This window comes from Gambusia affinis, linkage group LG23 (genome assembly GCF_019740435.1).
Source record: "Gambusia affinis linkage group LG23, SWU_Gaff_1.0, whole genome shotgun sequence".
Taxonomy (NCBI): Eukaryota; Metazoa; Chordata; class Actinopteri; order Cyprinodontiformes; family Poeciliidae; genus Gambusia; species Gambusia affinis.
This window is the reverse complement of record NC_057890.1, coordinates 13,478,954-13,500,428: the sequence shown is the minus strand read 5'-3', so window position 1 is coordinate 13,500,428 and position 21,475 is coordinate 13,478,954. Positions and strand designations below refer to the sequence as shown.

Below are 21,475 nucleotides of genomic sequence, written 5' to 3'. Positions count from 1 at the left end.
TGTTATGCCTTAACTTTTCTGTTGTATTTTTTCAGCAAGTGGAATTTTGTATGTGGGCAAAAAGGTTTAATTTTGAAAAACTAAGAATAGACTGGAAATCACTTTAAATAACCAATTAAAATGGCATATTTTTTAAATATAATCCTTATCAAAATATTTGTCTTTCTATTATGACATTTAATTAATTTGTTTGTACCTAAAATATTCAAATAAATGCTTTTAATATTGAAGAAATTCGTAACAAATTCTCTCGCCAACGTGGCTTGCTGCTGCGTTCATGGAAGCTCCTGCTCTGTCGGAACTTTTACTATTTGGCACTGCTATACATTGTGTGAACACAATGAAAGAGTAACTAAGATTTTAAACTAGGTATGGAATAGTTATTTAGGACTTAAGGCGGAACTAAAGACTCGCGCAACTACTAATTTATTAGTTGTTCTACTTTGCTACAAGTACAACAGTTTGAATTTAAATTGACCAATTTCCAATGAAGGCGGCACTTTTCCTGGGAGCAGTAGCGGTAACTTTAGCTAATCTCCGCGGGTAAAATCAGATATTTATCGCTTAACTCACTATGAATTTGTCTTTAGGTGGGATATCCTGCTTATGTCTGCTACATATGGAATAACCGACTGTATTTTTAAAGATTAAAGCCACGTAACGATAGTTTAACAGCGGGATTTTTATAACTGCGAAATGCCTACGGAAATTAAACAGAGGAAAAAGACGCAATCTCAAAAGCAAAACGATGAAATGCCGCGAAATTCACCTGCAAACGGTCATGGTGAAGCACAAAAAGCGGAAGACGGAGAGAACAGTGAAGCAAATAAAACGTCCTCACGTCCAGACATTAAAGGTTTGATGTGTTTACTGTCGCTAGTAGCATGCGGAGTTTTGAGCTGGTAAGTTAGCACATTTATAGTTTTAAATTAATTTTCCTTTGTGTTGTTTATTGACTGAGTGCGTTTTGTGTTTCAGGATGGTGCTACACCAGAATGAGAGGTTTTCTCTAATGGAAGAAAAGTATAAAGCTCTGCACGGGAAAACCTCCAGGCTGTTGGACATGGAGGAAGAGATGGTGAAAGTTTCCAAGAAGGTACGGGTGGAGTGAAGCAGCTGCTAAGTTAAGACATTTCTATCAAAATGTCTAAAATTTACAGATATTTTTTTATTTTATTTTAAAGCTTAGCGTAATTTAACCCGAGTCGTAGTAATAGTCAAGTAATAAGCAAACTATGCGGCTGGTTTGGACCGACTCAGCAGCAGGGTTGCCAGATCTGACCGTTTCCAGCCGTCATCGACTGCGTTCAGATTTGTGACAGTTTTTTGTTGTTCTTTAAGTGGGATATCCTGCTTAAAGAACAAGCAGGATATTGCTTGTTCTGATCCCAATAGGATCAGAATCTGATCCTATTGGGACTGCGAAGGACTTAGGACTCTTTGACTACAATCAGACATGAGTTTTTTGTAGCTGTATGTCAGTTTATTTTACGATGTTGCCCTGGGATTTGTGTTTTACAACACTTCTACAAAATGACACTTGGTTAACTGTTGATCGATCATTGATGATGTCATATTTGACAGATTCTAGAGGTTAAAATTAAATTAACTAATGAGGTAAGTGCAATAGTAAGGCAATTTATTAAACATTTTGTTCTTTTCTGCCACACAATAACTATTTAGAAAGAATTTCTCTGATAGCTTTGTAAAAAAAACAAAAAAAAACACCCAAAGCTAGATTTTACAGCCAAATGTGTTGAAATCAGCCCAGTTGGGTGAACACCCACCCAATCTGGCAACACTGCACTAACACATTAGTGTCTCTTCTGAAAGAGTCAACGAGCTCCACAGAAACCGAGCTCCTTTTCTGTGTTGCGGCTGTAGCTCGTTGCATCCGAGGACGACCTTCAGGAGGCGCTCTCTACCGTCTCCACGACAACCAGACTCCAGAAGGACATCTCCGCCCTCCACGCCATCGCCATGGCGATGCAGACCGACGAGAACTCGGCGTCCCGCGACCTGCAAGCGGTCAACGCCCGCTTCCTGAACGTGACGGAGACGTGGCAGGAGCGGCTGGCCGCCGTCACCGCGGACCTGGCGGCCCTGAAGGCCGAATCACGTGAGGCGCACGCCGGCGCCACGGAGCGGGTGAACGAGGCCGAGCGGAGGGCCCAAGCGTTGGCGAAAAGACTGGAGGAGCTGGAGGACGGCACGAAGAGGAACGCCCGCGTTCTGGAGCGGACAGAGGAGGACGATGCCAAGCGGGCGCAGGAGCACCTGGACTGGAACACCAAGCAGATCCACAAGCTGCAGGAGCAGATCGGCAGCCTGAGCAAGAGGGAGGCCGAGCTGACCTCTGAACTCCAGGAGCATATCCCCCGCGCCCAGCAGTGCGAGGAGCAGCTGCCGAAGGTGGAGGAGGCGGTGCGCTCCATCCTGAAGCTGAACGGCGACCTGAGCGGGGCGGAGAAGCGTTTGGAGGAAGTGACGCTGCAGGTGTTCGGCGCCGAGGACAACATGCTGAAAGCTCTGAACGAGATCCTGGACATCAGGCAGGAGCTGGACCGCCTGCAAGCCCACAACAGCATCCTGAAGATGAAGAACGAGCTGTCCGTGGTCAAAGAGGCGGTCCGTGAACTCACCATGGTACTGAGGGGAGACGGAGGAGGGACCCTGACCGCCTCCGGCACTTTGGAGGATGAGGAGTGGAAGGACGAAGAGGAGGAGCCATGGCCGGAGGAAGAGCTGAGCGAACTGACTGGACATCATCATGATGACTTTTAGGGCTGAAACGATTAATCGTGATTAATCAGGTTTTACAGTTAAAACTCTAAAAAGTGTTTGATACTTTGTAGAACCGTTTTTGTTGCAGTCAAAGTTGAATCCTTCTCTGATCAGGTGGATGTGCAGCTTTAGCTTTTTCTAGTTCTGAAACAATTAATTGTGATTAATCCTTTTGTTTTTTTAAAGTAATGGTCAACTAATTTTGCTGCAAAAATACAAAATCTTACCACGTATTTTTGGTCTAGTTTCTAGTGTAAATATCTTAGTAAACTTGAAATAAGACAAAAACAACTTACAAGTTACTTTTTAGCAAGATATCGTTTACTTAAAACAAGTAAATAATTCCTTAATATTGATGAATAAGTCCTTGTGCCATTGGAAGATTATTTAAGACATTTTCATATGTTATAAGTTAATTTATTTGCCAATAGAACAAGTTCTTTTTAATCACTATTTACTTAAAATAAGCCCCTACATCCTGCTAAAAAGTTGCTTGTAAGTTAGTTTTGTCATATTTTCACTAGAAACTAGACCAAAAATACTTATTAAGATTTTGTGTTTTTGAGGGATAGTAATGAATTAATCGCTAACTGAAGTATAGAGACTCCAAAAAAGTCAATTTGCTGAAAGAACAACATACTCAGAGCAGGAATTAAACCAAAATTGTACAGAAAATATAAGAATTTTTCATTTAAGACAAAAAAAAATCTGTTGTCTCCTTTGTTGTTAGTTTCAGCTTCACTCTGTTACAAACCATGTTTTGTAACAGAGTTACAACAGAGTAACAGAGTCCAGTTATTAATCGGTTAATCCAAAAAGTAATAAATACATCAGTCCTACAATGTGTTAATGTAAAGTCAAGCAGAAAAGTCTGAGCTTTTCATATGTTGATGTTTGAAGTATTTATTTTAGCTGCAAATAAGAGTTCCCTAAAGAAATGCTGTTATAAAATTTTAGATAATAAAATGTTCATGTTCTTCTTTAAACATGGAATTGAATTATTTGCATTTTTAATATTGTATAAAAAGGTTTAAATGAAAAATCTGCAGAATAATTGACGGATTAAATAACAAAAATATTTTTTACTGACGTTACAGAATGACTGCTTTAAAGGAGGATCGCCAATGTCCTTTTCTAATGTTTAGTTTGCTCAAGTGTTTTATTTTGCTTATTGTTACTGCACACAGTTCATAGCACTGATAAAACATTGGATGTCAGTCATACAGATGTCAAAAGCAACACTTTTATTATTTTTCATTTATTTTCAAGCACTGAAAAATTTAATTTTGCTTGAGTTGATTCAATAAAAAATAATTTTAGAAAGAAAAATAAAACCAATTGAAAAGATGATTTTTTTCTCACTGTCTGAAGTTAAATCAGACTAAATTTCTTCTGTTTTAGGTTATTGAGTTACCAAAATTATTTATATTTACTAAGTGCCAGAAAACTTATAGAGAATATTTTTAAAGAAATCTTTTTCTTACTTTCTTTGTATATTGTGTTTTTGGTTTTTTTGTATTGAATTTGAGCAAGAATGTCTTTTGCCAATGACTTGTTTGAGTTGTTTCGATATAATGAATATTTATTCTTAATTTTTCAGTGACTCATTGATCGGTGTAAATGAAATAAAAATTGTTTTTTCACTTTTTTGTTGTTAAATTTGTGTTTTGTTCCCAGACCAGTCAGGTTTATAGACATTTGAAAATGTAAAATCTTGTTATATTTTAGTTTATCTTGTTCCTGCTGTAGGATATAGAATAATACCACAAAACATAAATAAAAGTAACAAATGAAATCATATAATAGTGAATTGAAACTGTCTCTACTTTTAGTTCATTTGCTTTGTTTTTAGTCCAGTTTGGTACTGGAAAAGTTTGAAAACTCACCTTTAAAATTCTTGAATTGTACTGTGTAAAAAGAGAAAAAGTCTTTTTTTTTTTTTTATTTCCTCCCCTTTGTTTACATTTTTTTCTTCTGGGTGGTGAACTGTACTTCCTGTTTCAGTGTGAAACCGTGCAGCAGATGCTGGAGGGTCTCGCGGCCCAGCGGGGGAACCTGCAGCCCCGCCTGGAGGTTCTGGAGCGGGACGTCATGCAGCTGAACGACTGGGCCGCCGGTCTGAGTGAGAAACGAGATCAGCTCCACGGCAGCTTGACGTCGCTGAGAGACGCGGTGACGCAAATCGAAGAGCGAACCTCGGCCATTACGAAGGACTTCGCCAACAAGGTGTGTTTGAGTCTTTTGTTGTTTTTCTCAAATATGTTTCTGGAAAAATGTGAATGATTTTATTCATTTTTCCCAGTATTAACGCAACTTTTTCCTAGTTTTGAAGAAGAATTGTCTGTCCCAAAGTTGACAAAAACCCTCCATTACATTGAATCAGTTTTGGATGTTTCTTATGAACTCCAGTCTGAAATATGAATCTTATGAGATTTTAGGGCTGTATGCCCTGCAAAAACACAAAATCGAGTTTTGTTTTTCTTTCTTGAAATATCTTGAAATAAGAAAAAACTAAGCTACAAATAACTTTTCATAAAAATAAAAAAGTTTGTTTTAAGTAATTGATGCAGGTGGGGAATTATTGTATCATTTATCGTGATAAATTTCTTTATCACACAATAAATCCCTGTAATGTTAAAAAATCTGATTAAAAGTTCTATTTTTTCCACAAAAGCATCAATAAATATCAGTAAATATGAAAATATGATTAGCTGAAATCTCTATATGCAGTTTAGTGATATAAACTTATTTGTGGCGCTATAAATTCTGTCATGCAGGTAATATTTTTTTAAATTATCATTTTTATCATAATCACAATAGTACTACAAAATATTGTGTTCAAATTCTAACTCCTCATCAATAATCCTGATGAAATTTCACTTGAGATAAAAACATTTTTCCTGTGTCATAAGTGAAATAATCTGCCAGGTGAACTAGAACTTTTTTTTGTTGTTGTTTACAATATTAAGGAATTATTGACGTTTCCTGTTATCTTGCTGAAAATTGTAAGTTAGTTTTGTCTGTTTTCAAGCGCACAAAAATGTTTACACTAGAAACTAGAGCAAAAATACTTGGTAACATTTAGTGTTTTTGCAGTGTCAGTATCTCTTAATTCCTCTGGATTTTTCTGTATTTATTTTCTTGTTGACGCCTGATTGGTGGAACTGTGCGTATATTTTCCGGTGCTGGTTCTGCAGGTTTCCTCAGTCAGGACGGACGTGCGTCGGATGGACGGTCTGCGGTCCGAGTTGGACTCCGTGTTGTCGCAGGTTGGAGATCTGGAGGACAAAACCAGTCAGGTGGAGCGCAGCATGGTCAAACGCATCGGAGACGTCCTGGGCAGCAGCGTCGACCGAGTTTCCAATCTCCGATCTGCATCCGAACGCAACACCCAAGCCATCGACCAGCTCCGCAAGCGAATCCCTGAGCTGGTCGCCGTGGACGACCAGATATCAGATCGCCTGCGGGAGCTGGAGAGCGGCCGCGCTCGCCTCGTACGGACGCTGACGTTCGCCGCAGACCTCAAACCGAAGGTGGCGTCCATTAAACGAGACTTCGGGGCGTTTGAGCCGCAGGTGTCCGACTTGACGCTCAGGATAGGACGGTTGGCGGAGGATCTGTCAGAAAGAGAGCGCGAGATCGCTGAACTCCGACAGACTTTGCTGAACCTCACAGCAGTGGAGGGAGATTTAAGTGTTACGACTAAACAGGTCAGTGCGATAGCTGATTTATCTGACATCGGAGAGATGCAAAACCTAGAATAGTTATGTATTTTATCTGATGATCACCTGTCAAACTACTGCATTAAACGTTTTTAAGAAAACAAATCTCAAACTGGTGTGCTTCACTAGTTTGAAAGCTTGTTTCTCCTGCATCTGATTGAGCAGAAAGAAGAAAAAGGTTCATCACAAGCATTTCACATTATATTTCTATTCTTTCAAATTGCAAAAACAATCCACCTGATATCCAACAACAGCAAATAAAGACCACCAGCTATTGATTTGTTCAGAAAATCCTCACCTTGGGTTTATAAAATGTGGTTAAAATGGGAAAATCTGGAGTTCAGAAAAAATCAAATGTGAAAATGTATAATTTGGAAATTGCAATCAGATCAGTCTATGAGCTTAAGACTGAAGGTTTTTGCTCACGCTTTGTCAGACTGGATTGAAATGGTCCCTGGACCAACTGTTGTTCTGGTCGTGCATTTTGGGTCGTCATCCTGCAGGACAGTGACTTACAGAAGAATCCCACAGCATGATGCTGCACGCCACCTCCTTTTTTAGCTTTCATTTAAGCAGACAATTACCTCACAATTAGATTTTGTTGGTTAAAATACACTAAAATTTGCTGCTGTAGAATGTAACTAAAAATAGTTACAATGTAAGAAGGTGCGATGAGCAGCAAAACTTAAGACAGAATTTTATAAATTTCAAACCCTTAAGATAAAAATTCACGGCTTCAGGTCAAACATTAGTTTTTTTTATTCTTCTAAAACAAACAAACAAAGGAGTGCTTAAAATCGCAATTGGAGGTTTAAAAAAGTAAAAGAATACAAAACTACAGTGCAGAATGAGTCTAGGTTTGAACTTCACAGATCAGGAGTCTCAGCTTTTTCTCACTCTTTTTTTTGTTTTGTTCTAACAAGAAGTGCAGCATCAAGACATCAGATTCCAGCTCCAGAAAGCAGATCTTCATAACAGTAACTTGGAGTTTTGTCTCCTGTTTTGGTATCCTGATGCTGCGTTGCATGACTAGTAGTCTGTGTGATTTTTTCCCCCCTCATCCTGAAAGCCGTTGAACGCCTCATGTGGTCTACATCCTGTCCTCCAAAGCGGTCAGTCTCTCCTCCAGATCCTCCAGGCCGCTTCGTCCTTCATCTCGTTTACCTTCTGCTAAACCAGCGAGCGCCTGCGTCGTCTCCTGCATCGCCTCCTGCAGGGTGCGAATGGCCTGGTTTTGGCTTTCTATCGTGTCTGCTTTGCTTTTCACTTCTTCCACTGCAGTTTTTAAGCTCTCCAACTCCGCCTGTAGGAAGGTGGAGCCCTCTGCAGGCGGCTCAGTCTGATCCAGCGCCTCCATTTGGGTTTTTATTTCCTCCAGCTCCTGCTTCAGGTCCGTTCTTACTCTCTCCACTGCCGCCCCCTGTGCAGATAAGCTGCTTTCATGTCCGTCGTATTTGGCGAGCAGCGACTCCACCTTGCTGCTAATGTCAGACAGTGATTCCCTGCCTTCCTCTGATGATTGAACCCTGACCTCTAGATCATCAGATCTTTTCTGAGCCTGAGCCGCCACCATGTTCATTTTCTCCTCCACGGTGCGGACGGCGTTGGAGACCTGCTCCAGGCCGCTCTGCAGGGTGGCGGTTTGGTCCTGCAGGGCCTGAACCCCGGCCTCCGCCGCAGACAGGGCCTGCCTCAGGCTGCCGTTGGTGTCTTGCATCACCGATCTCACCGATTCGACCGTCTGGGACAGAGAGGCGACCTCCTTGTTGCGCGTCTGGAGCTCTTCCCTCACTGCGCCGATCTGGTCTCTGAGGGAGTTAGAGGCTTTGTCCGCTTCCTGTTTGGCCATTTTAATCTCGGCGACAACTTCAACGATGGCGGACAGCTCCTGTTTGACGAGAGCCGGGTCCGCGGCGTCGCCCAGGCGGGCTTTGAGGTCGGCCAGCTGACGCTGCGCTTCGCCCTGACCCTCGGCGAACTCGGCCACGCTGGCGGAGATGGACTGGCTCACCTCGGCCAGACGCTCCTCCACCGTTTTCTCCAGAGAGGAGAAGTCCTTCTCCCGGGCCTCCTTGACCTCCCGGACGCCCTCCGCCAGGTCCCTGAGGAGGTTGTTCTGCAGCTTCTGGAGCGCCTCCTCCACCCTCCTGGTCTCCACCTCGCCCCGCTTCATGCGGCCCACGGCCGCCTCCAGCTCCACTCGCGTGATGCCCAGCGACGACTCCAGTCCGTCCACGTTGCTTCGCAGAGACTCCACCTTGACGAGACGCGGGAACAGTCGATTAATAATCAGTTAATCGGAGAAGAAATTGGCTCATTCTGGTAAAAACCATCTGCTTGGTCTACGCCAGTGGTGTCCAAACTTTTTGGCATGCGGGCCAAAAAATGTCAAGTTGAAAAGTTTTAATAGCAAAAACTTTTTTTGTTCTTTTTTTACCTGTTAAACTATAAATTAAACACACAATATTTTAATGAGATGAGCAGATTTCTGAAGACAAGGAACCAAAACAGATTCTGCAGGTTTGCTAAATAAAAAAAACACAATAAATTTTCACCTTTTTCTGGATTATTTTTGTCTTTTTAGTAACAAGAACAGAATATTATTCTTTCTTTATTTTTGACAAGATGGCTAGGGGTTTTAGTTAAACCCACTGGATATTTTTTGTCTTATTTTACTATTAAATTAAAATCACTTTATCTGGGATCAGTTAAAACTGTTCTTAAATCTGCATCTTTTGAGAATTGCACTTTCAAAAAACTGCGTTTTTATTAGTACATACTACAGTTAGCGATTAATCATTTCAGCTCTAATATTAACTCTTGTTCAGTAGATTAACCGGATTGTTAAGACTCCACCATCCTCATCCTCCTGAATGAATAGTTGCAGTTGCAACATTCAGCTTTTAACAGAAAACAATTTTTCTGGACACTATTTTCAGTCGTCTGTCAGATTTTTATTTAAAATCAAATTTTTTATAGTTAAAAAATCAATGGCTGTGAACTTTAGCAAGCACCCCGGGACCTTTGAAGTTAAATGAGGCCCACAGCATCACATAACCTCCACTGTACATGAGAGTTGGTATGAAGTGGTTTTCTAGGTCTTCCACTTTTGAGTGTTTTTTTGCTGAATAAAGCCAGTCTTGGCATCATCTTTTTGTTACTAACCTCACACTTTATTGTGGATATCAGCGTTTGTAGAGGTAAGTTTTCTTTGTGATTCATATATTTTGTTTATATCTGTGGCATATAATGACATTTTTTAAGATTTGCTATCTAACTTCATACTGTAAACTGATCTTTATGACCTTGTCTTTCTGTCGTGTTTCGACCAGACAATTAGTATTTTGAGTTCTCCAGGGTAAGAAATTTTGAGGCAGGAGGGTTGAGCATGGAAAAAGCGGTCTAGTCAAAGTCAAGACCTAACACCAAATGCTCTTTAAAGATGTCCTCCAACAAATCTGAGCTTCAGCTGCTACAACTTCAGCAAAAGCTTGCTGGAAGTACACCCCAAAAGACCAGCAAATGTAACAAAAAGATGGTTCTACAAAAAAGAAGCCATGCTTTTTAGATTATTTGTGAATAAAAATAATAAAATAAAGTGCTTTATCATGTTTTTTAACAACAGAGGATGTTTTAGTTCACAGTCACCCAATCTAAGAGACAAAGGGTTGGGTGTCTCTTGCTTTTGCCACTTAAGACTGAAGTAATTAATCTCATTTTAATAAGTCCTGTTCAGATTTAAATTCAGCGGCAGATTATTAAAAACATCGAGTGAAGTTATAATTGGTTATAATTGGTAATTTAAACTGGTTTTCATTTAAAACTAATCCGAATTCAGCAGCGAATTTGATCTTTTTAGTTGCCTCCAACCTTAAATATATTACACAAACCAATCTAAATACAATAACATAACGTTTCAGTCATGTTTAATTGATTCCCTTAATTTTTAACTCACCTGGTGAAGAACGTTCTCCATTTTGGTACCCAGCTCCGTGCCTCTCCGTGCGCTCTCCTCGTGCTCTGCGTGGATCTGACGGACTTCCTCCACGACTTGTTGCAAATAAAAAGCTGCAAATCCCGCAGCTCCTATCATTGCGGCGTAAAACACCGCGTTTACCAGAAGGCCGAGGCAGCTACCTGAGCGGGGCCCCTGAGGCCCGGGGCCACTCACCCCGTTCGTGGCGCCTCCGCTCTTCTGGCTTTTCTTGGACGCATCGTCCTGGCCTGGCGCTGCGCTCTTCTCGCTGTTCTTTGGTCGGTTTTTTGTCGTCATCTTTCAGCGGAGGTTCGGTCCAAATGAGTGCGAGAGGAAGGAGGTTGCGCTGGTTGTGCAGTCGTGGATGGAGAGGGTTCCCAGTTCAGCCCCACTGTGGAGCAACAGCGTATCAGGGAGCGCGGCGTGTCTTTCCACGGGGCTTTTCAGTGTCGAGGTATGCGGATGGGGGCTGTCCTATATGTCCACAAAACAACTCTGCGTGGGTCTGAGTATGTCCTAAACCCATCAGCAGTTCGCAAAACAGTGAATGGCTTGTGACGTTTTAAAGCACCAGTGAGGCGTTAGTTTTGCAGGATTTTATCTTCTTTTTTGACGCATTTCGTAACTTTTTAAAAAGTCCAAGTGGTGTCAAAACTTATTAGATATCAAAACTTGCACTTTTCATTCCAGAAAGCAAGCACTTCTTCCAACCACGCGTGTAATCGCCTGTTATGCACGCGTTATTACTTCTGCATGATCATGCTTGCCTGATGTAAACTTGGTGCAAACGGTTGAGAGCAGCGCAGGGAGGAGCGCCCCACTTTCCCCCACCACGCTCCTCCTTTCATACGTGGCAGCTGCGGTCTGCATGCGGCCACATCCCATAATTACATATCTGTTCTCAAACTTGCATATCTGAACGTCAGTGCTCTTGACTAAGACGTAAAAAGTTGATGCAATGGTTTCCAGTTTGCCTTTATGAAAATGTACACATATTTTTCTTAATACTGACTGTTATACAAAACAATAAACCTTTAATTTCTTTGTAATATTTCTAATTTTATTGTACAACAAAGCTCCATTCAGGAAATAATTACTTGAAATGATGAATGTGTTAATTTAAGTATACTTTTCACCACCAGGTGGCCCTAAAGTAGCGTTTAAGTATGAGCCAGACGTCTTTTCTTTCATTTTTTAATTGTTTTATTAACTTTTTAGCACTTTATTACAGTGTTTCATATTACTTCAGTTGTTCGAAGTCATTGTGATTATTTCCTACTGTGATTTTCTACGAATTATTTTGCATTTTATTATCTTGAACCTTCTTTGCAGATAAGTCCAACCGCCAAATTGAAATGTTCTGTCTTTTTCCAGATATATTTATTGGTGTTTCAGAATGTAATAAATGTAATCTAACCAGCTTCCTTGCTGCTAAAGAAGAAGATATCCACCAGCATCACCATGTTTCATCATGAGGAGTGATGTGTTCAGGGTAATGCGCACACAAAGCATTTTGCATTTTGTAGATTAAAAAAAATCATTACATTTGGCTTTATCTTTCCCAGTTTTATGCTGTCAAACTGCGCTTCGCTGACTCTTATTTTAAAAATGAACTTGCCACACTAACATAAAATATGTGTAAATTACACGACTAAAAGTTGACCTATTGATAGACTTCGATAGATGTGTTTGCTGTTGTGGAAAAACTCAATTTTTAAAAGATGGATTGTTTGATCAGTAATGAGACGTTCAAAATTATTGCTTTATTACTTATCCTGCTTCTGTTTGACATGCTGATGTTTACGATTTAATACGTTTACTAATGTTTTCCAACAATAAACCTCTGATACCTTTATAGAACCGCTATGTGTATAATGACATTAATAAACCCAAAGGTAGATTCTATTTACTAACTGGGTTTCTTGTGAAGGTAGAATAGATGTATACATTTTTTAAGGTGTCTAATTTGTGCCTGTCACATTAAAGATTGTGGCTGTAGGCACGTTAGAGAAAACTTACACTGCGAAAGCTGTTGTTTCCGAGCGGACCTTGAAGGCAGCAGCTGTCTCCGCCCGGTGGGCGCTGTGGCAGCGGCCAGACTCAGTTTCCCGGATGTTGTGAGACCAGGTGCACTCTTTATGATACTGCAGAGACCTGTACCGTTCCCGAACCTCATCAGGACACCCGGTAATGCTTTGTCTTCTTGCCGGGGCTGCCTCTCGGACGTCTGAAATGTCATTTACCCGGCGGCCTCAACCCTTATTCAGAGAATAAAGCGATGGGAAGGCAGTGAAATGAAGACCGACACCGGGAGAAGAATTTGAGCTGCTTGTTTATAGCTCGAGTGGAGGTGGGGAAGCTAGCAGTTAGGCTGGCCAGAAAGCTCGTACCCGGCGACGGCGGCTCAAATATCGGATTAGCTCAACCATGGCTGGGCTCATCAAGAAGCAGATCTTGAAGCATCTCTCCAGGTGGGTGCTTAGTGGAGGTTAGCAACAGAGATGTAGATTCAGCTGTCAGGTAGCCAGAAACTGGCTTTTAACAAACACATTATTGCTGTTATTTTGGGAATAAATTCAGCTCAACGTGGGATGCTGTTACTTACAATGTGCCTGTCAGACAGTGCGCGGAGTTTAGAGACGTTAATTAACTAGCTAAAGGGTTAGCTCCTTAGCTAGCTCTCCTTTGCTAAAGCAGTTTGAACCAGCTGTGAGTGAATCAACAATCTCAGCTTTCACATACTGTCACTTTATTTCTAGGGTGGCGCAGTTAAGAAACAAATTGACGTATTTTAAATTTATTTTCGCAAGTTGTAAACGGTGTAGACTATATTTACGCTGTAAATATAACCCATTTCCCTGGACAGAGTCGGTTGGATAAAATTAACAGAAAAATAAACTGAGACACAAAAAACACACATAAAGCAAATAATTGATATAGTTTCCGATCAGGAAGGTAGACGTGATTCAGTGAGTCGTTAAGATCCCCTCACTGTCTTCTGCAGGGCTCTCAACAATCCCTATTCACAGCCGTGTTGTTTTAATTTTCATATTATAATAAAAAAAAATATAAAGAATTATTTTACTGTATTTCATGAATCTAATAAAAACACAGAATACTCTAATTTATTATTACTAATAATTTGCTTATTTTGACATTGGAAATAGTTCAAATACATAATCATTTTGCAGAATAAGCAAGTCATATAAGGATCTTTGTATTATCATATTATTGCTATTCAGTTACAGTTTTCGTAATATAGTAAATATTAAGAAAAACAAAAAGATCTTAAAACCATACATTTTATTTAAAAGAGTATTAATCGCAAAGGATTTTATGCCTTTTAGATTATTTTTATGTGTTACTTTGTACCTAAAGTTAAATGAATCTTAATTTTCCTCAGAAGCTAATAAATGGCAGTGGAAGGGTGGATTTTAGTTATTTATACATTGTATGTCCTGCTGTTATTAGCAGCATTCGGCTCCACAGAGCTTTCCATGAATTATTTATTTTTTCCACCGTCTCTCGAGGGACTTTAAATGCTTCCCTGTTTTGTTCCTGGGAAACCTTGAAGCATGGAGGAAACAGAATTTATAAAAATTTTATTTGAAATGAATTTTAAGTGAATGTGATTTATTTTTGGGGGCTGTCGAGTGTTTAAAAACCGAAGCAGCTCGATGGCAGTGTCCGAAACCACTCTGTTAAGTGTAGCTCAGGGAGTTGGACTTTGACACTGAATTTCATCGGCATGCTGCTTTGTCCTTCACACACCTAAAGCCAAAGGCAGCACTTGTCCTCCTCTGTCCTCGTGTACTTGTGTGTATTGACAGTGAGTAAGTGTGTTTTCACGTGATTGTGCGTGCCCTCAGCAGCGTCAGCAGGAAATGACTGGAGGAGTAGCGATGTCATTCAGCTTTTAGGCTCTTTGCGTCGGCCTTATTGGTCTGTTGCAGAGCAGACGCTGACCTCTCTGACAGGCAGCCAATCTGACGCCTGTCTTGAGCAGTGACATCACAGAAACAGTGATGCTGTCAGGATCCCAAAGCATCATTGCCTCATTTACTCCTCTTTGAGGGTGTAGCGATTGTTGCGTACTATGCACTGGTATGTTTCTTCTCCTGCATCACTCAGGGACAGTTTGTTCTCCAGCAGCTTATTTATAACCATCGGTTTGCTTACACAGCTACAGGTTATGGAGGAGGTGTCAAAATTTAAGCTCAACCTCCATACCTGTGTGTGGCAGAGGAGACCTGCTTTCTGATTCTCCTCAGGTTTGCATCAGATTTAGAGTAGTGTCACAAGTGTGCTAGAGGTTAATCAATAAAGGTTTTCGTAGAAGGTTATGTCCAGGTAGCCCCTAGGGGAGACTTGAGACTAACTGTGTGTTTTGTGTGCGAAAGAGATACGGGTTTGTGTATCGACACAGAAATCTGGCTACTGGCCAGATTCTGTTACACAGACACAAACAGCACAACCCTCACTGATTGGCAGCTCTAGGGAAGATGTGTGACAATGCTTCATGATGAATAATCTAATCGTCACTTCATACTCAGAAATGTAGAGAAATCCAATCAATTTCTCACAGTGGGATTTTGTTCCCATTTAAATTCTAATCAATTGTTAGGAAGGCAAACAAGCAAATTCTGATTAATTGTCAATTAATGGTTTATTAACCATTTAGTGTTGCAGTTTGGCTGCCGTCCCGCAGAGGGCGCAACTGGTCATTCTGAAATGGAGGCGTTGGTACAGAAATAAAGATGGCGGAGCTATCCCAGTCTGGTAAAGAGAAACTATGGGACGCAAAATGCACCTTATTTGGTTCTGTTTTGAAATATAAGCACTCAACAAGCTCCTTAAGTTTTACTGTGATTTTTTTCTAATCCAGCATATTCTGAAAAATTTAGCCCTTTACATTATGGAAACAGTCAATCTACTTCATACAAGATAAAACTCAGGTTTTTAACAAAACTTATCAATTAATTGTTAGTTGATCAACAAGATCAGTCAACTTTAGATTTACTCTTTAATCAATAATCTCTAATTGTGATGAATCCTGCTGCAAACATGTATTTGCACACCAAGCAATTGCTGTATAATAAATGTAATTAGTACTTTTATGAACTTTTAATTTGTCTGTGACCAGATATTTCCAGTGGACGAATTTTTGTTTAGTGTTTTTGCTAACTTTCAAAATGTTTATTCCACTTAAAGTGAATTTAATTTAACTTTAATAAAATATGCTGGTTAAGATTTATGACCAAGGAGGTTGCGCTTTTATTAAATATCTAAGCAAGTCTTCCTTTTTTAAAATCATACTCAGTACCATCTTTGATGCATTTATATGAAGTAATAATCCTGACATTGATGAGTCAAGATGATCTCACCCTAAACCCAGATGACACTAAGCTGAAAGTCTCTTTTCCGTCCCTGGAGGATTGGTTTCACCGTGAAAAATGGCTCCATTGTTGCTGCCGTGTTTGTCATCATGAGCTCCTTCTTTCCATCCTGCAGTAAGCTGTGTGATGATGATGCAAAGCAGCGATGAGCTTCTCTACGCTTAGTGTGAAGAGTCACTGCTGGTGGGAAAGCTATTACTACATGAGTCATGACTGAGTGTGGGGCAGTGGGTGTCTAATCAGCACAGCTCTGTGAAGCCCTTGTGTGTGTGTGTGTGTGTGTGTGTGTGTGTGTGTGTGTGTGTGTGTGGGCTCTGTGTTAGGAGTGTGTGTGTGTGTGTGTATGTGTGTGGGCTCTGTGTTAGGAGTGTGTGTATTCTACGTTTGGCCAGGATTCCTGCAGACTTTGGCATCCAGCTGCTGTGTAACCAGAGTTTAGCTTCTTCTAGGTGAGACCTGCAGGTTTGTTGAAATGTATTGTAACTATTGGCCATTGCTGGGTTTTAAATTTCTGCTTTGGGATCCTGACTTCATGTAGCTTTGAACTATAAAAACCATGAGACCTTTTAGAGCAAAACAGGAAATTGTTCAAAGTGAATTCAAAATGAGGTCAGCCCTAGGGAAAATGTAACTAAAATGATTCAATCCTAACTGTTAATTGGGTTCATCAGCAAAAATATACAAGTTAACAGCTGTTTGTAATTTCAGTAGCTCAACAAAACTAACATTACATACAGTTTCTCTTAGGGATGCATGATTTATCTTTTGCACTTCTCATGTGCGAGGATTAGTATCAGCCTATAACAACTGATCTGATTCAGCAAAACAGCTGAATTGACTTAAAACATTTTTCTTTTTTTTAACAGTCATAAATGTACTAAATTACAAATTTCTTTGATAACTCTGCACCAGTATAGCACTTAAATACGACTTTAGCTACATAATATATTGGAGTCAGCATAATTAGGAGTACAACAGCAGGGTTCCTCCCAGGGTATTATAAGCCTGGCGGGGCACCAGGCTTTACTTGTGCCCCCACAAGGGTAAGCATTGATTATTTATTGAAGTTTTACTTTTTTTGCGTTTTTTAAGACTTTATAGTTGGTCTTCAACTATTAATCTTCCAATAACACATTATTAAGTGATATTTTCAAATTACCGGCCTATTTTAAACATTTTTTAACTCAAAAATGCAGTGGGCCGCTGGATGAATGACTGCCGAGCGTCACAACCACCGGGCTTAGCAATTTTTTTCAGCCAATGTAAAATAAATGGCAAAAAACTAAAAGTGGCAAAAAGGAACAAACCTTCAGAAAGTGCAATTAGGAATTTGAACTGTAAATAAATATATATCAGGACTGATATCTCCAGTTTCTCTTAATTAAACACTTTTGCTTATTTATCCAGCGATGAGCAAATTCTGAACTTTTACAGTTCACAGCCTTCAACAGCTCAGGTGTTTGAGTTGCTCTATTTCTATCACTCCTTATGCAACTAATGAAGCTCTTAACTGTTTACATCAGCTCTGTGGCAGTGAGACCTCACCTGGTTTGCAAATCTCTACTCTTAATCAAAATATTTTTTAAAAGTTGGAATAATGCTGAAACTGCAAAGATCATTAAATGGATTCACTCTGCCTTCTTCTAATTAAAATAAATAAGCACAGTAGGGTTCTCACTCCATCATTTCTCATCTTTAGTAACGTTTGCATTTCAATCATATTTATTTAGATTTCAACCTAATGTCTGACATCTACTTTTGGTACAAGGAACCATGTCCAGAGCAGTAAATCAAGCAATCAACATACAAAAAGAGAAGATCCATACGATTCATTTCTAGATAATAAATAGGTTATTTTATGAAATACATTTAGAAAGAATGAGGATTTAGCATGTGAATTGGCAACATACCAGGAAAATTCTTTATTACTTGGAGCAGGCTTAAATCTGAACTCTTTGGGGTTTTTTTTATTTTTTATTTTTATGGTTAATCACATCCGCCTTGCTATAATATAGATATATATACTATATATGCTATAATACAGTCTGTGAGCTCCTAAGAGCGAATTGTTTTTTCACAAACGCAGTCTGCGCCAGATCTTCACTTCTGCTCACTTAGAGCTGTGAAAATGGTTGGAACCCCTGAATTCAGTCATTTGGATGAATGACACAAGTCTTCTTGGGAATACAGTATAAACATTCATGGAAAGATAATAACCTAAATAAATCCAAGAGACTCTTTGTTCAGTGTTGTTTTCTTTCTCTTTTATCCCTCGGTAAACTTTGCCTAATTAAAATTCTCACTCCTTTACAGCAGAGCGATGCCCTGTGGATATTTGTTATTGCACACGCCGTCTCTCCTGTTTGTCTTTTTATATACAGTATTTCACAATTTAGGCCGCCTACGTCTGGGTGGATAAAATAAGCTGGCTGTTGTCTGACTCACTCTGGTCATTTTTCCTTAAGGCCAGACTCCTGCTGGCATCGCTGTCATCAGGCTGCACCACAAATTCATCATCAGGATTTCGCAGAAAAGCTGTTTCCGTTCTGCAAATCCACAGACGTTTGCACACAGTTTGGTGTGCCAGAAAGTCTTCAGTGTGTAGTTAAGAGAAAAGATGCATCATCATAGTTGTAGACATGTTTCAGTTGAATTAAACTAAAAACCATAAGAGGAACTAGTTTGATAGCTGAAGATGTCTTTAATATGTATTTAATTGATGAGGTCTAAAATTGAACATAAATGCTCAAATAAGAGATTTGGGTTAAATTTTTGCAAAGCTGGTTCTGATTTGTCTGTAAGGACTATAGCATTTACTAACTTTGAGTCTTTTTCACTCACTAACAACCTCCACTCTGAATTTATGAGTGTCACCTGGAATGGTGCATTCACTAATGGGGAAAATTATTGGATTTTTAGACTCTTACTGGCCAGTGAAGCAGAAAATCATCTCAGCTCAGTCACTGGCCCGTTTCTATTGGCTCTGTGGTGAAAACTTTGTGTGGTTTATTGTGTTAAAATTGATTTAGAGGAAGAATTTTATAAAGAATTCTTTATTAATTCTCCAAAATATGCACCAAAATATTGGTGCATATTTTTTAAAAATTCTATAACCTTTTGAGACAAAAGACCTTTAAGTTGACCTTAATGTCAAAGGGAAAAGTACTTTTAGAAAGTTGTGCTCTTTAAACTCCAAATGGGACTAATGCAAGTTTGGATATTACTGTTGAGTCGTTAATATTTCATTTAAGAGGCGGAAAACAACTCGCTCTCCACAGTGGGCTCCTATAACCTTTTTACGAATCTGGTTTTGGTCTGATGAGCGCAGACTTGCTGGCTGGGATAATGGCTGAAGTCTGTTGGGACAAAAAGGACGGGAAATATGACTCTATACTCAAACTGTTGTATTGGAAAAAGGTCCGCAGGTGTGATTTTTCTTTAGTTTTAACTTTAATATACTGATGGCAGTGCTGCTGATTGCAAACATTTAGCAAAATTATAGCATTGATTTATTTATGGAGTTGAAGCAGGAGGTGACCAATGAGAGGCCAGATAAGGAGCGAGAGGGTAAGCCAAACTAGCTGCTTGATATTTGATCAGCTGCTTAAATAAATATTTCACTCCTCACATGGTGGAGAGGCTCCTGTAGCATCATCCTCCGAGACAGACTTAACTTAATTCTCTGAAAATCCACATTTTGTTTTTTAAGGGCCTGTTTTAACTTAATCTGATGTGTTGGGGATTTGTTTGTGACCCTAAAGCTGAATAATTTACCAGGAGATTACGTTGAGTGAAAAACAACCCTAACTTGACTGAGTCAGCTTGTTGAATCACAAAGCGCTGTTCAGTGGAAGGTTTCTTCCGTTCTGCTGCTAATGAAGCTCCTCCTTATGTCTCCAGCTGGATGTAGCTTTTATCTTCCTACCTGAATCCAGTTACCTACTGGTGTTTGGTTTGCACATCTTTTGTTTGGAATTTTGTTCAAGTCTTATTCTTTTGGTTCTACGTACCTTTTGATTTGGGTTTTTATATTTATTTGTACCATAACTTCAATGTCTGATTTGGAAAAATAACCAGCTAGTCAGAATGCCTTGTTCATTAACCTTCGTCATCACCTCGTTGTATTCAGCACTCTGCTGGACTATAATGTTTTGTAATTTAGAGATTCTGGTTCCAATATGTCACATGTGTCAAACTCAAGGCCTGTGGGCCAAATCCAGCCCGCCGTAGCTTTTTATGTGGCCCTCCAGATTCTAAAAAACACTAAATGTGCTTATCAATAACGCAATGTAGTTTTTATGTTTACTGCCAAATTATATCAACCAGTCCCTACAAAATCAACAAATCCACACACTTTTTTGCGCTAATATATGCTTGGGAGTTTATTGGAGATTTTTCAATAATTGTCAAAAACTTTACGTGTACTAAAGAGCTGCCTCAGCCTTAATTGATGTCAGATTATAATCCATCATATATACAGCCAGTAAAAAAAAGTTGTATTTACTGCCATAAGTGAGCACAAATGGGCGTGCTGTGGTGGCGTAGGGGACAGCGCGACCCACATTTAGAGGCCTTCAGTCCTCAACGCGGAGGTCGCGGGTTCAATTCCTGGACTCGGCCGACGTCTTCCCCCCTCTCCCTCCCCGTTTCCTGTCAGCCTACTGTCATATAAGGGACACTAGAGCCCACAAAAAGACCCCCTGAAAGGGAAAAAAAAAAAGTGAGCACAAATATTTCCAAATTTGATTTTTATTGCAAAACAATAAAAATCACATTTTTTATTTGAAGTAATCAAAATACTTCTTGATTTTGTGATACAATAAGTATCACAAAATCCTGAAGATGTTCAGTAATATTATTTAATTTTAGGAATTCATTGATATTTTAACATTTTGTGAACATGTTTTATGAATGCATTTTGACACAACCGGCCCTTTAAGAGCATTCATTATCTAGATTTGGCCCAAAACTAAAATGAGTTTGACTCCCCTGCAGTATTTTAGCTGTCCATCAGGTGCTTCTTGAATATTTGTCTCCAGATCGAGTCATTCGATTGCAGGGGTGTCCAAAGTCCGTCCTTGAGCGCTGGCATCCTGCATGTTTTAGTTCTCTCCCTGGTAGTACCAACAACCTTTTCAGCATGTCAGTGTTCTTCTTCTGTTTTCTAAGAAGCCATCATTTGATCCAGGTGCGTTAAACCAGGGATAGAACTAAAACATGCAGCATACCGGCCCTCCAGGACAGACTTTGGGCACCCCTTCACTATTGGCTTGGGATGACAAAGTTTCACAGCGGCTACACATAAAACACTAAAGATTTTGCAAAGAGTCTCGGATAAGAATCCAGTTGTTTGCTTTCTGTGGGATTACAGTTTTTCTGTCTGTTAGCAGCCATTTTGGAGCTATCTAGCTAACGCATGCTTTCTACAATCACTTAAGTTGTTAGCTGGTGTCTTTCAACACCAATTCAAGCAACTATGAAGTATTCCAACCATAAACTTCTCAATCTCCTTATTTGTAGTAAATAACGTGAACTCCTGAATTGAGCCATGAGCTCATGTGTTAAGCTAAACTAGGAGCTTAGTGTTCAACGTGGGA

At 39.8% G+C, this 21,475-nt stretch overlaps 3 protein-coding genes across 15 annotated transcripts in view; 2 read left to right on the top strand and 1 right to left on the bottom strand.

Annotated features, from left to right (window-relative positions):
• The first annotated feature begins 387 nt into the window (after positions 1-387).
• On the top strand, positions 388-6,612 carry LOC122826185 (IKBKB interacting protein). Of its 2 annotated transcripts, XM_044107747.1 has the most exons (4): positions 406-902; positions 979-1,096; positions 4,789-5,010; positions 5,982-6,612. In XM_044107747.1, exons 1-4 carry the CDS (start codon positions 697-699, stop codon positions 6,546-6,548), a joined length of 1,113 nt encoding a protein of 370 aa, XP_043963682.1. In that variant the 5' UTR covers positions 406-696; the 3' UTR covers positions 6,549-6,612. The 2 variants fall into 2 exon arrangements, with proteins under 2 accessions (XP_043963681.1, XP_043963682.1); XM_044107746.1 differs by lacking the exons at positions 4,789-5,010; positions 5,982-6,612 and adding an exon at positions 1,885-4,737 and having other exon boundaries at positions 388-902.
• Positions 6,613-7,247: 635 nt separating this feature from the next.
• ckap4 (cytoskeleton associated protein 4) lies at positions 7,248-11,146 on the bottom strand. Its single transcript, XM_044107745.1, has 2 exons — positions 10,462-11,146; positions 7,248-8,763 (listed from the first exon to the last, which is right to left on the bottom strand). Exons 1-2 carry the CDS (start codon positions 10,777-10,779, stop codon positions 7,597-7,599), a joined length of 1,485 nt encoding a protein of 494 aa, XP_043963680.1. The 5' UTR covers positions 10,780-11,146; the 3' UTR covers positions 7,248-7,596.
• A 1,417-nt stretch (positions 11,147-12,563) lies between these two features.
• The window catches only part of uhrf1bp1l (UHRF1 binding protein 1-like), a 34,180-nt gene continuing 25,268 nt past the window's right edge, over positions 12,564-21,475 (top strand). For 11 of the 12 annotated variants that reach the window (XM_044107736.1, XM_044107743.1, XM_044107741.1 and 8 more), the window contains exon 1: positions 12,565-12,953. In XM_044107736.1, the coding sequence (XP_043963671.1) occupies positions 12,910-12,953 (44 nt within the window). In that variant the 5' untranslated portion in view covers positions 12,565-12,909. Of the gene's footprint in view, positions 12,954-21,475 lie in introns of all 12 variants that reach the window. The other variant, XM_044107744.1, reaches the window with a different exon arrangement.